The sequence below is a fragment of the Sinocyclocheilus grahami genome, unplaced genomic scaffold, assembly GCF_001515645.1.
Source record: "Sinocyclocheilus grahami isolate Dianchi unplaced genomic scaffold, SAMN03320097.WGS_v1.1 scaffold446.1, whole genome shotgun sequence".
In the NCBI taxonomy this organism is placed as follows: Eukaryota; Metazoa; Chordata; class Actinopteri; order Cypriniformes; family Cyprinidae; genus Sinocyclocheilus; species Sinocyclocheilus grahami.
Genome location: NW_015505625.1, coordinates 328741 through 345224, shown reverse-complemented (window position 1 = coordinate 345224; position 16484 = coordinate 328741). Strand labels below are relative to the sequence as shown.

Genomic DNA, 16484 nt, shown 5'->3' with positions numbered 1-16484 from the left:
TTGTTTCTCCTCTATGCCCCGCCTTTCTGAAACGCGTCGATTTTTACAAAGCTCATCGGTCTGAAAAAGCGAGGTGTGCTCTGATTGGCCAGCTATCCAGTGCGTTGTGATTGGCCGAATTCCTCAAGCGTGTGACGGATATGAACAACCACATGTGACGACCCCGGGATGGACTCCGTCTTTGCGACTTTACAGATCTTCTTTATGCACCAAGAGCTTGTAACACTCCAAAGAGAAAGGAGAAATTGAAATCGCATCATATGCATCACCCTTTAAATGGATTTTTGATTTTTTGGATTTTCTGTTTCAAGCTGGGAAGATATTCTTCTTGCCAGATAACTTTCTGCGTTTTCAATCTTTTTTTACAATCTGGATGCAGTCACTTGTTCTGATCTAACCACACGGGTGTGAGATGAAAAGGGCAGCATGGTGTAAGAATGACACTTTTTAATTTCCTTCTAATGTTTGATGGTTGAAGGGTGAGTAGAAAAAGGTGGATACCACCAAGTCTACGGCACAAACAAGATTCATCCACATCGCGAATATAACCCGTCTTTGTATTCCAGAAATCAGGGTTAACTTACCATTGTAGGGGTAGATACAAGCATCTCACACATTACTGAGTAATAGACACAATTCACACACCACCGGCATAGCCTACACATGCATACATAGTTATTGGGTATGTTCCCCTTCAAGAAGGAGAGTTGTTGTTGATGCTCTGTTCTGAAGCAGATAAAAATAAATGCGACTGTTGAGTTTACAGGTGCATCCTGCCTCCGTGTATCTTTGTTAGCACAAAAGCTACACCGTCACATATACCCAGAACTCTCTGTTCATTAACCCCTTTACTTGCTTACTCGTGCGTTAAGCCACGCTAATCGTTTTTCACATTAAGCGTTTTTTTTTAGAATGCAACCTTTTGGTTTAAGAAGAAAAAACAGTATGGCGCGCTTTCTATGGTGACTCATGCATTTGCCACTCTTTTGAGAATATCTTGTGTGTTCACCGTTGCTGTAACATAGGGTTTCATTGCCCTTTAATCATTACGAACAGCACCATTTGAGCTCAAGATGTCTTTTAATTATTATCTATTAGCTTGTTGCGATTATTGGATTTTTTTTCACTGTCACTCTAGCTCAGTACAAAATTACAGCTGTTTAATGATTTTAATAGTTTTAACAAAATTGCTTAAATTAAGCACACCAGTGTCTTTCAGTCTGTACCTGTTTCTCTGTCCTCTCTGCTGCAGTTGATACAGTATCATGATTTTTGTGTTCATCCACCATGCAGAGCATGCATATACAACTCTGGTCAGAGCGGCAGAAAATGTCCAGCAGTTTTTTATGTTTACTGCAGATCATCTTCTTAAGGTATCCAGTGGCGTCCATTAGATCATGTCTGTTACCTTTGAAGAGTTTCTCATGTTGTTCAAGGTGATTTTGACAGAAAGAGTTCAGACACACCAGACAGGACTTGACAGCTTTGTGCTTTCTTCCAATGCAGACGTCACACTTCACATCTCCAGGTCCAGCAAGAACAGCAGGTTTGTGTTCAGTGTTCTTCAGTTGCTCCACCACTTCAGCCAGCATGGTGCTTTTCTTTAAAGCAGGTCTTGGTCTGAAGGTCTGTCTGCATTCAGGGCAGCTGTAGACTCTCTTCTGATCCTCTTGATCCCAGCAGTGTTTAATGCAGCTCTTACAGTAACTGTGTCCACAGGGAATAGTCACTGGATCATTCAGCAAATCCAGACACACTGAACAGCTGAACTGGTCATGAGAAAATCTGGCTTCAGCCATTTCACTACATGCACAGAGACACAGTACAGCTAAGTGGCACTGAAGTTTCGTTTCCTCGAAGTGGAGAGTTGATGTAATTTCCTGATTCTGTGTTTGAGAGATGTGATCAAAACGAGTCTGTCCATGAAGTGCATTAAACTTGCCCTATCATTCATACTACAAAGGACCACTACATAGCCGTCTCCTAAAGAAATACAGATGTAGTGAGCATGATATTGAACTTCAACACACAAACACCTCCAATTGTCCATGCATTTTATGTTGACTTCTTTCATTGTAGACCAGTTGTTTTCAAAGAAGAGGAAATGTTGCAGAAAAATGTGACCAATGGACTTGTTTGACAAATGATATATACCTCAATATTTGTGATCAACATCAGTGGGAATTCTGTAGATATTTCAAATGAACAGGGCAGAGTTGGCTGTAGGTGGCAGTAATCAGTTATAGTGTAGAGAGGTCATGTCATGAGGACCATTTTTCTTGATATATTGACACAGGTCGTTGTATTATCTTGCTTTATTCATGGTATGTTGAAAGTAATTTGTTAATACTTTTACACTTTTAAATTTCCTTTTAATGATCGATGGTTGAAGGTGAGTAAAATAATGTCACCTCATTGTACCCAGTTTTTGAAAATACTCATTATTGCGTTCATAGAGCGAACCTTTTGCTGATTGTTTACAGTGTACACGGAAGTTACTCCCATAATTTGTGCAAAGCATAATGGGGTGTAGGAAAAAGGGGGATAGGATTCAGAATTTAAATACAATGTAATGTTTGCCTGCATATATTATCAGAGCTATATGGAGCCCATAGGAGTCCGTAGAATATTGTGTATTACAATATAATAAAACTGATTTGGAAAATACAAGATACAAAGCTATCAGCAAACAGCACAATTTGTTTCTTTCTCCACCCATTTCAAATGTAAAATCATGACCTTTTCATAAAGAGTAACCCTAACTAATAAGAGAGAAATGCCATTTTTAGTTTTTCAAATTCATCTTTGGGGCTCTGAAGAACTGTTTATGAAGAATTCACTGATAAAGTAAATTTACATCTGAATAACAAAAATTGTTTTAGAATAGTGTTTTAGTGGAGATTTCTTCCGTTTTAAGTTGAATTTAATTCAACATTTTATAAAATTTTAATGAAACTGCTATGCTCATCAGTACAGTATTTTAAATGTTACTGTATATGTATTTTATTTAAAATGTGTGCTGTATTTCTTCAAAAACTGAAATGTAATTTCAGTAAAAAAAAAATTTTAATGATTTTTTTTCTCTGTGTAAACTCTAAAAACAGTTCAATCCAAAAGTATTTTTTAGTGTAAAAACATGTTGAAGATTAGCCGATAGGCTGTCGATTCATTAAATGATAAGCCATTTCCTCTAAAAAGCTGTTTATTCAGCGTAGTGATGCCTCTCCTCCATTGACATCCATTAAAAAAAACGGCATCTGGGGCCAGTTTCAGAAAGGAGGTTAAGTGAAAACTCTGAGTATGTTAACCCTGTTGGAAAATACAAGATACAAAGCTATCAGCAAACAGCACAATTTGTTTCTTTCTCCACCCATTTCAAATGTAAAATCATGACCTTTTCATAAAGAGTAACCCTAACTAATAAGAGAGAAATGCCATTTTTAGTTTTTCAAATTCATCTTTGGGGCTCTGAAGAACTGTTTATGAAGAATTCACTGATAAAGTAAATTTACATCTGAATAACAAAAATTGTTTTAGAATAGTGTTTTAGTGGAGATTTCTTCCGTTCTAAGTTGAATTTAATTCAACATTTTATAAAATTTTAATGAAACTGCTATGCTCATCAGTACAGTATTTTAAATGTTACTGTATATGTATTTTATTTAAAATGTGTGCTGTATTTCTTCAAAAACTGAAATGTAATTTCAGTAAAAAAAAAATTTTAATGATTTTTTTTTCTCTAAAAACTGTAAACTCTGTAAACTCTTTTTTTCTGTAAACTCTAAAAACAGTTCAATCCAAAAGTATTTTTTAGTGTAAAAACATGTTGAAGATTAGCCGATAGGCTGTCGATTCATTAAATGATAAGCCATTTCCTCTAAAAAGCTGTTTATTCAGCGTAGTGATGCCTCTCCTCCATTGACATCCATTAAAAAAAACGGCATCTGGGGCCAGTTTCAGAAAGGAGGTTAAGTGAAAACTCTGAGTATGTTAACCCTGAAATGAGGGAAACTCTGGGTTTTCCGTTTCAGAATGGGAGGTTTGTCAAACCCGAGAAAGCAGGGTAAGTCAAGCCCGTTTCTGAAAGAGAGTTAATGTGGTAACTTACTCTATGAACCTAACCTGGTCAGGAGCAGGTTTACTTCGGTAAACCCAGAGTTTCTTACAGTCTTCTTACAGTTTAAATACCTAATTCATTCATTCATGCTGCAAAAATGCTTTTCTTACAGAGTATTTTTTCAAGCACAAATATAAAAAAATTCTTAAATCACGATGCATTTTAAAACGGCATCTGGGGCCAGTTTCAGAAAGGAGGTTAAGTGAAAACTCTGAGTATGTTAACCCTGAAATGAGGGAAACTCTGGGTTTTCCGTTTCAGAATGGGAGGTTTGTCAAACCCGAGAAAGCAGGGTAAGTCAAGCCCGTTTCTGAAAGAGAGTTAATGTGGTAACTTACTCTATGAACCTAACCTGGTCAGGAGCAGGTTTTTTTCGGTAAACCCAGAGTTTCTTACAGTCTCCTCCCCCTTTTTAAAGCGTAAGCGATGTTTAAATACCTAATTCATTCATTCATGCTGCAAAAATGCTTTTCTTACAGAGTATTTTTTCAAGCACAAATATCAAAAAATTCTTAAATCACGATGCATTTTCTATAAAAGAAAAATTATATAGCCTAAGTTTATTCTTGTTTCCTGGGGGGAAACAAGTGCATTTTACTTAGAACATGCTAAATGCCATGGGGTAAGAAAAATCATCTTAATGCAAACGTAAACAAGATTATTTTTAGTTTCCCCCACCTCCCCCTTCAAACACCAGACACCGTCAAAGTGACAAAAATGGCATGTCCTTTTATACTGTAGATGAGGAGGCTGTATTAATTCATTGGGAGTTACATTTTTTTGTGCCATATCCACATGCATATTTATTTGGTAGTTTTCTATATCGGGGATGCAGAGCACATTAGTAAGGCCGCTGTATGCAGGGCGGTAACGGATGTGTGCCTCGCTGACATTCACTTGATAACATCTTGCGGCGACCTCTGGAAGTAACCCAATAGTTAGAATTTCCTTTAGAATTTCCAGTGTGGTTGGATGCATTGATGACACGCATATTCCCATCATCGCACCTTCCAAAAATGAAACAGATGGAAGGATGCCATATGGAAGTGTAGATCAAAAAATTCTTAAATCACGATGCATTTTCTATAAAAGAAAAATTATATAGCCTAAGTTTATTCTTGTTTCCTGGGGGGAAACAAGTGCATTTTACTTAGAACATGCTAAATGCCATGGGGTAAGAAAAATCATCTTAATGCAAACGTAAACAAGATTATTTTTAGTTTCCCCCACCTCCCCCTTCAAACACCAGACACCGTCAAAGTGACAAAAATGGCATGTCCTTTCATACAAATACAGCCTCCTCATCTACAGTAAGGAGTTACATTTTTGTGCCATATCCACATGCATATTTATTTGGTAGTTTTCTATATCGGGGATGCAGAGCACATTAGTAAGGCCGCTGTATGCAGGGCGGTAACGGATGTGTGCCTCGCTGACATTCACTTGATAACATCTTGCGGCGACCTCTGGAAGTAACCCAATAGTTAGAATTTCCTTTAGAATTTCCAGTGTGGTTGGATGCATTGATGACACGCATATTCCCATCATCGCACCTTCCAAAAACGAAACAGATGGAAGGATGCCATGTGGAAGTGTAGTCCGAGATATATGCTGTAACCACCACCACAGCTGTTACATAAACATAAATTATGCACAATTTATTTGGTCATATTTATTTCCTACAAATACAAAAGCAAGAGTTATTCTTTTTTTACTGTTGGATTTTAGTATTCTTCCAATACTCGGTTTTATGGCCATCTCCTCTTCATCTGTTCTTCATTATTTTGCTTTCTTGCTGTTGACTGAGTAGAAATCAAATGTTAATTTCATTACTCTAATTAAGAAATGTAACAGGTTGGATTAGAGAATGCTTAATTATGTGAAAAGATTAGACTAAGTGAAAAGATTAGAGTATGTGAAAAAAAGCTGCTGCACATTGAAATCGACACTGAATTAAATTTAGTTAATATATCAAATGTTTGTAAAGTCATGTAGCCTACACCCATGAACATTTCATGCTTAAAGTTTTACCTGATTTAATTGTTTTTATACTTCATTTTTAGCTGCTGTCATGTTCTTCTCTTTTCTTTCTTTCTTTTTTTTGTGCCCATGGGATACCATGAAAATTAATATTAGTTCAATAACCTACCGTTCTGCCAGTTTTCACCTCTGTTATTATAACAGTGATTAAGAATTAAACATATGCGTTGACTCAAAGTATGCTGACGTCTTTTTGTCGGTGCTGTTGCCATGGTGAATCATAATTTCGGAGCTCCATTGATCATGACTTCTCATAGTCGTGGTGCACGTGCTAAACTCAGAGTCAGCCTACTCAGAGTTGACTGAACTAATACAATTCAGCTGTTCTGAAACCGAAAACTCAGAGTTTCCCATCTCAGTGTAAGTCAAGTCAGAGTTCAAGTTTTAACTCAGAGTTGGTTGAACCTCCTTATTGAAACGGGCCCCAAGTCTCTTTCCCTGCGCCGCAGTGTTAGCTTTAGCCATAGCTTTTGCTTTTTTGGCTTAAATTTGCAGGGTTGCCTTCTAGTGGCTTTGGTCTGCCTTGCTACCTTGTCTCCATAGCTAACCTTGTTAATCACCACGACAACTAATCATCGCCACCTGTCCCTTGTTAGCTCTGGTTAGCTTGTGTATATATATATCCCTGTGTTTCAGTTGTGTTTTGTTGGTCATTGTTCCTGCATGTTTGTTCGTGCTGAGGTGTCCTCAGAACAGGTTTGTGAAGCACTGCAACACATAGTCAGCCACATAGAAATTGATGACGACTTTTAAGAGACTATATTTGCTGTAGTTTTCTAGACTGTGCTGTTTATACTTCGAAAAAAAAACACAAATATTGTAAAATAAATTTAAATCAACTTAATTTATTTTTGGCAGTCAAATAAGCCCACTGCATTGTAGGATACAGTATTCCATTTTTGCATTTTTATATTATGTTACTGTAAATAGCAATATAAGCAGAATGATCAGGATTCATATGTGGAGCAAGATAACTTGTATAACAGAATTTTAAACATGCACACAGACTGTTATTAAAAAAGTTATAAACCCAACATAGTGCCAAAATCCTTTTCAGGAAATAAGTCCGGTGTTAATATTCACAGATAATGCAGAAATCAATACTGCCAAAGAAATTCTAACTGTTTGAAACACTTTTGATCTGATTCAGCATGTGCATGGAACTACACACAATCGTGGACCCACTCTAGATTTACTCATTAGTAAGGGTCTAAACATTTCACCCATTGTTAAGAATGTAGCACTATCTGATCACTTCTGTATTTTCTTTAATATATTGATCTCTGCACTGAATCTAGATCTGTCTCTGTCAGAAAGAGATGCATTAATGAGAACACTAGTGTGCTGTTTATGAAGGCTGTATCTTTAACACCAAACATTGTTCATGTCTTTATCACTGGCAGGGTGGACTATTGTAATGGACTCCTCACTGGCCTTCCCAAAAAGACAACTGCAGCTCATCCAGAATGCTTCTGCCCGGATTCTGACTAGAACCAGGAAATCTGAGCATATCACACCAGTCCTCAGGTTCTTACACTGGCCTCCAGTTACATTTTAAAGTATCATTACTCATTTATAAACCAGTCAATGGCCTAGGCCCTAGGACCTCAATACATTGCAGATATGCTCACTAAATATAAACCGACCACTTAGATCATTAGGATCAAATCAGAAATACCAAGGAGTCACTCAAAACAAGGGGAGCCTGTTTCTAGTTATTATGTGACCCGCAGTTGGAAACTTCCAGAGGAGATCAGATGTGTTAAAACCGTAGCCACATTTAAATCCAGACTCAAAATACATCTGTTTAGCAGTGCATTTACTGAATGAGCACTGTGCTATGTCCGAATGATTGCACTGTACTTTATTTATCCTCATTTTTTATTCTTAATGAAATTCATTTTAATTATTTCAATTTTTAAATAATCTTAAAATTCCTTGCTTTTATTGTTGTGATTTTTTTTCATGATTATTTTAATTCCTTTTATGGAAAACACTTTGAATTACCATTGTGTATGAAATGTGCTATAAATAAATTTGCCTTGCCTATATACTAAAGAAACAAAACTAATGTAAAATAACTTTATGTGAAATGTAATAAGCATGAAATATTGACAGTAATCTTACATGCATGTACACTCTAAATGGTAAGGCCCAACTGAAGATCTAAAGATCTTTGCTCATCTTTTCTTCAAATAAACAAATCTGTTACATTAACGAGTGTGTATTGTTACTATGCAACAGCATTCTTGCCAAATCCCACTGACTATTAGGCAATTCAGTATCCCTGGACAATCTATATTTTGTCACACAGTTTCACTGTTGGATATTTAGCTAATCCAAATAATCTACTAGCAAATGATAAATTAATCCAAAACCCAGGATAGAGTGGCTGAGTGAATGTGGTCTGGACTCTGTGGATGAGGGTCATTGTGTCAGAGACGCTGTAGAAGGACAGAATTCCGATTTTGTGATCCACATACACTCCTATTTTACGGGAGCTTGACACTGCAGAGAGTTCAGTCTGTTTGTTATTTTGACAGAATGTGTAACTGGAAGGAGAGCAGATTAAACTCCAGGACTGATCATTACTTCCAAATTTGCACTTATAACCCCATCCCTTCCTGTTAATGCTCTTATATGACACTGATATACACACATCAACAGTTCCAATCCCACTCCACTCCACCTCCCAGTAGCAGCGTCCACTCACACTCTCTCTACACAACACCTGCCACCAATAACTAAATCTCTCTGGATGATTAGGATACTCCTGGACTGTGTCATTGTAGGTCACCACTCTGTTCTCCTGAGATAGAAAGAGACGTTGATGTGCTGTGTTTGGATCCAGAGTGAACTGGAAGAAATCTGATGGAGACAAAACATTATCTGAACTGAAATCAATAATTTTCAAGAGTTTCAATAATTTAAACATAAGAAATGCATCTTTGTTAGTTTTTATGTAGATAAAATGTGACGCTGGACCACAAAACGTGTCTTAAGTAAAAAGTCTTAAAGGTGACATCATGAAAATCTGACTTAATCAGGTCCAAGGTGCATCTACCGTGTAAAAGATTAACCCAGTAACTTTGTTTTGGTAAGCCTTTCTCTGCAAGCATCTGAAATAATGAGCACGTCTGATTTTGCTCCCTTGGTGACGTGACAAAGGGATCTCATTAAAATATTACCGCTCCTTAATCTGTAAGTTTCCACCCACGGCGCCATCATTTTGATTTTGCAAGTGACAACGGTGTACCAGCTCTAATGCCATGGTGAAAGTTTGAGCAAAACATGCTAACTGTTCTGTCTTTGGCTGCACAGACGAGCACAGAACACTGTTTAGAGTCCCAGCCTCAGAGGAGACAAGAGAGCAGTGGATTTATTGATTTATTTACTGTATATTGCTGCTGCCACACAGTTCTAAAATAAACATGCAATTTATTTCCCAGCTGCTTACATTCACAGACATAACCGACTGTTTTTGTAACTCATGTGTGTTTTTAACGTAAACTTGTGTGTGAATGAGAACTTAATCTAGTACTCCCATGCTGTGACAGCAGCTTTCTGTCCGTGTGCTTCGGATGTGTGCACTCAGAAAACCATATATCAGAAGTTTAAACTCATATGGTTTAAAACACATGATTTCAGCGCGATAAACATTATTCTTTTATGCCAAAAATCATTAGGATATTAAGTAAAGATCATGTTCCATGAAGATATTTTGTAAATTTCCTACTGTAAAAATATAAAAACAGAATTTTTGATTAGTAATATGCTTTGCTAGGAACTTCATTTGGACAACTTTAAAGGTGATTTTCTCAATAGATTTTTTTTGCACCCTCAGATTCCAGATTTCCAGATCTCGGCCAAATTATTATTTTTTTATTTATTCAGCTTTCAGATAATGTATAAATCTCAATTTCAAAAAATTGACCTTTATGACTGGTTTTGTCGTCCAGGGTCACAAATGATGTGGATGCTGATAACTGCAACATTTCAGTTTTTTCCATTTATTTCCATTTAAAGTGTAGTAAATGTTAAAAGGAAAAGTATTTTGGTAACAACTTTTGACAATTTTGTGTGGGATTTATTTAATGTGCATAATGTAAATCAGTGGTTCCCTTTCGAATGGTCTCTCCCGTTGTGTTAACGCAAAACCTGGAGCAACGCTTACACATCAACCACCTCGAGATGATGGCGGTTTTTCTAGCCCTAAAAACCTTCCTGCCGGCCTTAAAGGGGCACCACGTCCTGGTCCGTTCGGACAACATGATGGTGGTGGCCTTCATAAATCACCAAGGCGGTTTTAGGTCATGCTCCCTTTAATTGGCTCAACGCCTCCTCTTATGAGCACAGGATAAACTCCTCTCACTGAGAGCAGTTGATGTGCTGGGCAGGTTAAACCAGGGAGCAGACAAGAAATCCAAGGCAATGTAGCTCCAGGGGAATGGAGACTACACCCCCAAACGGTTCAATGTATCTGGTCTGTCTTTGGGAAGGCAGAGGTGGAACTCTTCACCTCAGAAGACGATTGGCCCAGTGCTCACCTGTATGCCTTCTCCCTGATTGCCCTGCTTCCTCAGGTCATCAGACGGGGCAGGGAAGTCAGATGTTCGGTCCTCCTGGTTGCCTCACTCTGGAGGAACCAGAATTGTTTCCCCGAGATTATTCAGCTACTATTGGCAGCCCCCTGTAATTCTTTGACTTAGCCACTACAACCTTAAATAAGCTTCAGTATATTCAGAACTCAGCAGCTAGGGTCCTCACACTTAACAAGAAATCTTCTCACATTACTCCTGTTTTGTGCAGACTGCATTGGCTTCCTATTCATTTCCGTATTCAATACAAAATACTCCTCATTATGTTCAAATGGTCTCTCCATGGTCTCGCCCTTCAATATCCTCTTGGTAGTCCATCTTATCCGATGATGACCATCCTCCTCATTTGTGGTGTATCCTTTAATGACTATAGAGCCCTATCCTTGATCCACAAATTTTATTACAGGTTGGGTAAATAAAGTCAGAATTTTTAGGGACAGGGACTGTGTGTCTCCTTAGTTTTTTTTGTTGTTTCCTCATATTTCTCTCTGATTCCAGTTGCACTATTCCTGCGTGACAGAGCTGCCTCCAGGTGGTGCGATTTGCTGCTAATTCTTCCAGGCATGAGGGATTAATTTGGCACTTTCTTAAAGATGTTGACATATAACTTCAGGTTTAGCAGTATTGACTGACAAACCCAATCTGCTATATATCCTCACAGCAGCAACAAGGATAGTTTGCAGGTCTTCTGGTGTATGTGTATGTATGTGTGAAAAGCACACAGCCATCGGCATACTGCAACTCAGGGATCTGCATAGTTGAGACCTTGGTAGAGGCCTGGAACCTTTGAATATTAAAGAGGTTTCCAACCAACCTGAAGTCAACAGTAATTCCACTGCTGCTTTCAAGTTTATCATGCAGGAGCTTTGTGACACATAGGAGGTAGATGTTAAAAAATACAGGTTCCAATACACATCCTTGCCTTACTCCAGTGCGTACTCTAAAAGTCTCTGACTACTGACCACCTATGGTCACAAGAGCCACCATTCCTTCATGGAACTGTGACAAAATGTTACAGAATTTTCTTGGACAACCAAATTTTGTTAGAATGTCCCAGAGCAGCTCTCGGCTCACTGTATCAAAAACTTTGGAGAGATCAACAAAAGCCATGAAAAGGTCCTGATGCGGTTCGCAACATTTTTTCTTGAAGCTGTCTCACTATGAAAATGGAAACAGATGTTCAGTTAGGTTCTCCACCAGCCGACATAACATGATTTTTACCAGGACCTTCCCTGCTACTGCCAGTAGTGATATACCTCGACTGTTGCTGCAAATAGACTTTTCACCCTTGTTTTTGTATAGAGTGACAATATTGACATCTCTCCATTGTTGAGGGACACACTCCAGTTCCCAGACCTGTAGGATGTATTGATGGATCATCCTGATACACAGGTAGCCACCTTGTTTAAGGAGTTCAGGAGGGATGCCAACATTGCCAGGGGACTTGTTATTTTGAAGAGAGTTAATAGCTGGCAACACCTCTAGGAAAGTTGGATGGCGATCAAGGTCTTGAATAGTTTGCCGATTTGGTAGCTCCTCCAAGATGGAATAATCAATTGGTGACTGATGATTAAGGAGGGAATCAAAATATTCAGCCCATCTTGCCAAGATCTGTTTTTTATCTTTTAAAATTGTAAGTCCATCTGCTGCTTTCAAAGGTGTAATGGAACAACTATTTGGGCCGTATATGGTTTTTAAGGAGTTGAAAAAGTTGTGCATATCGTTTCTGACAGCATATGTATCGCTGCCCCCACACTCTGGAACTCTCTTCATTACAGGATTTCAAAGCCCACCTGAAAAACATATCTTTTCACTTTGTTATTCAAATTTTCCTGTCTCCGGTCTCTACACCCTTAAATGGACCGTTTTCTCTGACTAGTGTGCAGCACAGAGTGAGGACCCATCCTATTGTGACGTGTCCTACGTGCTAACCTTTCTACAAGAGCTGCTGGACAAGGGGCGCACCCCTTCCATGCTCAAAGTTTATGTGGCAGACATCACGGCGAATCATTCTCTCGTGGCTGGCCAGACAATTGGCAGGAACGACCTGGTTAAGTTTCTGAGGGGAGCTCAGAGATTGAATCCGCATCGCCCTCACACGATGCTGACGTGGGACCTATCTATAGTCCTCCGGGCCCTATGGGGCCCTCTCTTAGAGCCGGTCCAGTCGGCCGATTTGCAGCCCCTGACGCTTAAGACTGCCCTCCTTTTGGCTTTAGCACCAGTCAAGCGAGTGGGCAACCTGCACTCACTGTCGGTCATTGCTTCATGTCTTGAGTTTTGGCCTAACGACTGTAGAGTTGTCCTCAAGCCAAGACACAGCTATGTGCCTAAAGTGCTCTCCACTCTGTTCAGAGCACAAGACATCACCCTTTTAGCGCTCTCCAATGAAGAGGGTGGTGAGCAGGGTCCTAATCCACTCTGCCCAGTTCGGGCTCTTAGGGTGTCTTCCGACCTCGGGTGTGCTCCCGCGAACCGTACCCGAGTCCGCTTAACCCTCAATCGGTCACTGGGGTCAAAATGACCCCAATCAACTTTTACTTAGTTAAAAAAAATGGTTCCCTTCATCTCAGTGGAATAAGATATTTGACTTTTCAACATTTTCTATCTGTATTCACATAAAAAAAAACGGGCTTGATTCGGTTGTTCTGAAGCTATGTAAAAATTGGACCAATATGACCCCAACTGAAAATGAACGGGAAATGCGAAAAAATCTTTTTTTTTTTAATTTGTCAAAAAAAAATCAATAAATCCAGCATAAATCTGAAAATTTCCACACAGAAATTAAGGCCTGGTACTAGAGCACAAATGCAATATGGAACATATCTTTTCACTTTGTTATTCTAATTTTCCTGTCTCCGGTCTCTACACCCTTAAATGGACCGTTTTCTCTGACTAGTGTGCAGCACAGAGTGAGGACCCATCCTATTGTGACGTGTCCTACGTGCTAACCTTTCTACAAGAGCTGCTGGACAAGGGGCGCACCCCTTCCATGCTCAAAGTTTATGTGGCAGACATCACGGCGAATCATTCTCTCGTGGCTGGCCAGACAATTGGCAGGAACGACCTGGTTAAGTTTCTGAGGGGAGCTCAGAGATTGAATCCGCATCGCCCTCACACGATGCTGACGTGGGACCTATCTATAGTCCTCCGGGCCCTATGGGGCCCTCTCTTAGAGCCGGTCCAGTCGGCCGATTTGCAGCCCCTGACGCTTAAGACTGCCCTCCTTTTGGCTTTAGCACCAGTCAAGCGAGTGGGCAACCTGCACTCACTGTCGGTCATTGCTTCATGTCTTGAGTTTTGGCCTAACGACTGTAGAGTTGTCCTCAAGCCAAGACACAGCTATGTGCCTAAAGTGCTCTCCACTCTGTTCAGAGCACAAGACATCACCCTTTTAGCGCTCTCCAATGAAGAGGGTGAGCAGGGTCCTAATCCACTCTGCCCAGTTCGGGCTCTTAGGGTGTCTTCCGACCTCGGGTGTGCTCCCGCGAACCGTACCCAAGTCCGCTTAACCCTCAATCGGTCACTGGGGTCAAAATGACCCCAATCAACATTTACTTAGTTAAAAAAAATGGTTCCCTTCATCTCAGTGGAATAAGATATTTGACTTTTCAACATTTTCTATCTGTATTCACATAAAAAAAAACGGGCTTGATTCGGTTGTTCTGAAGCTATGTAAAAATTGGACCAATATGACCCCAACTGAAAATGAACGGGAAATGCGAAAAAAATCTTTTTTTTTTTAATTTGTCAAAAAAAAATCAATAAATCCAGCATAAATCTGAAAATTTCCACACAGAAATTAAGGCCTGGTACTAGAGCACAAATGCAATATGGAACGAGCATACTTACGTACATACACACACACACACACTCTCTCACACACACACACACCCACCATTTTTCACCCACCATGTTTTGTTTTTTTGATGTTGGTTTTATTTACATTTAAGTAAAATAAAATTGTTTTGATTTAACTTTTTAGATTGAAAAAAAATATGTGCATGCAATCAAGTTTTAGTCACAATTTATGTGGCATTTCTGCAAATTTATGTGGCATTATTGCAAAAGCGGGCACTTCAAAATACCTCAAACAACAAAAACAAATTCTAACCTTTGAGAAAAATGCTGTTTTTAATGTATTTTATAATGTTTCAATACATATTTACAAAATATATATCAGAAAAGTTGTCAGAGGATCAGTTGGCCACTTCCAGAAAAATGAATGGATCTCTATGGGCCTCTGGATATACAGTATATGTTCATTACACTATTCTTTCAAAAACTCTAATTTCTACAAGTTTTTCTCTAACCAGCAGATGGCAGAATTCTACACCTAACACCTAGATCAGCTATCTAGATATACCTAGATATCCAGAAACAACTTAAATCAAATTTAGATAATCATTTAAGTGATTTTTTAAAAATGTGATATTTCACATGCAAGCTAATGGTGTAGTTGAGGAATTTTTTGGTAAATCGGTACAAAAGTACTTCATATCTCCCAAAACACAGCTTTAATGTATAGATGAGAAGTAAACAAAAAAAATGTATATATTATTTGTATGATTAAAAATTTATATATATATTTTTTATAATAACTCTATCAATTTTGGGGTCATATTGACCCCAAAGACCAGAAGTGTAAACAGGAAATGAGGACCATTTGAGGGTTTTAAAAAGGGTGGTCTGTGGTACGGCTCATGTGAACTCCAGTACGGTTTGCTGCTGATGTGAACGCAATCATACCAAATCGTGGAAGTGGACCACTGTTAATGACATATTATCTGATAAAAATGTGTGTTTGTGTAGTGAAACACTTGCTCGTCAGGAAAGTGAGTAAACACTTTCCTAATGAGCGTGACTGACGCACTGCAAGCAGAAAGCTGTATTTCTCATTTCTGTTCGCCTTCAGCGTTCTTTATTTGCAGTACATTCGTAAGACAGACGTACAGTAAATGCCGTTATGCACTGAACCTTTGTAAACAAAACGAATGGTTCAAAAACGTAAATATGACAAAGTGCAGAGAGCAATGTTATGCATTTTGCCGCCGCCTTCTGCGCCTTCTTGCGGCTTGATGACACAAATGAACCGCAGTTCAGACCCAAATAAAATAATATGAACGCAGTCCAGCAGGGGCAGGGGGAGGGGGGAGCAATCGAACTCGGGTTCGGACCAGGCAATCAAACCAAGTGTGAAAGCACCCTTAGAGTGTATGTTGAGCGCTCTGGCCTGTTTTGGCACTCAGAGCAGCTCTTTGTATGCTTCGGAGGCCGCTCTAAAGGGCTGCCAGTTACGAAGCAGAGACTCACTGGATAGTTGATGCTATAGCCCTGGCTTACAACTCAGCGGGCTTGCAATGTCCTGTAGGAGTGAGGGCCCACTCCACCAGAGGAATGACCTCCTCCTGGGCTTGGTCCAGCGGGATTTCTATTGGTGATATCTGTGTGGCCGCCGGCTGGTCGTCGCCGTCCACCTTCACCAGGTTTTATAACTTGGACGTCCCTCCCTTGCAGGCATGGATTTTGTCTGCTTAAATTCACCTAACCCCCTTTAATGGGTAGAATTTTGTGATGTAGTCCTCAGCCTAGTGGCTTGAGTCTCATTGTTAGCTCATGCTTACAGGAGCCCTCAGTGCGGTCCGTCCGGTGCTGGGCTTCCAGAGCGGCTTCATTCTGAACTCCCTTATAGCATGGCGCTATTGGATGCAGGATCCCCCCAATTTCAG

At 39.4% G+C, this 16484-nt stretch overlaps 2 protein-coding genes across 2 annotated transcripts in view; both read right to left on the bottom strand.

Moving 5' to 3' along the window:
• The window catches only part of LOC107552296 (E3 ubiquitin/ISG15 ligase TRIM25-like), a 29524-nt gene extending 27707 nt beyond the window's left edge, over nt 1-1817 (bottom strand). Inside the window, exon 1 of the mRNA XM_016234156.1 lies at nt 1227-1817. Coding sequence (XP_016089642.1) covers nt 1227-1799 — 573 coding nt within the window. The 5' untranslated portion in view covers nt 1800-1817. The remainder of the gene's footprint in view (nt 1-1226) is intronic.
• A 6370-nt stretch (nt 1818-8187) lies between these two features.
• The window catches only part of LOC107552311 (tripartite motif-containing protein 16-like), a 10379-nt gene continuing 2082 nt past the window's right edge, over nt 8188-16484 (bottom strand). The window contains exon 6 of the mRNA XM_016234169.1: nt 8188-9025. Within this exon, the coding sequence (XP_016089655.1) occupies nt 8454-9025 (572 nt within the window). The 3' untranslated portion in view covers nt 8188-8453. The remainder of the gene's footprint in view (nt 9026-16484) is intronic.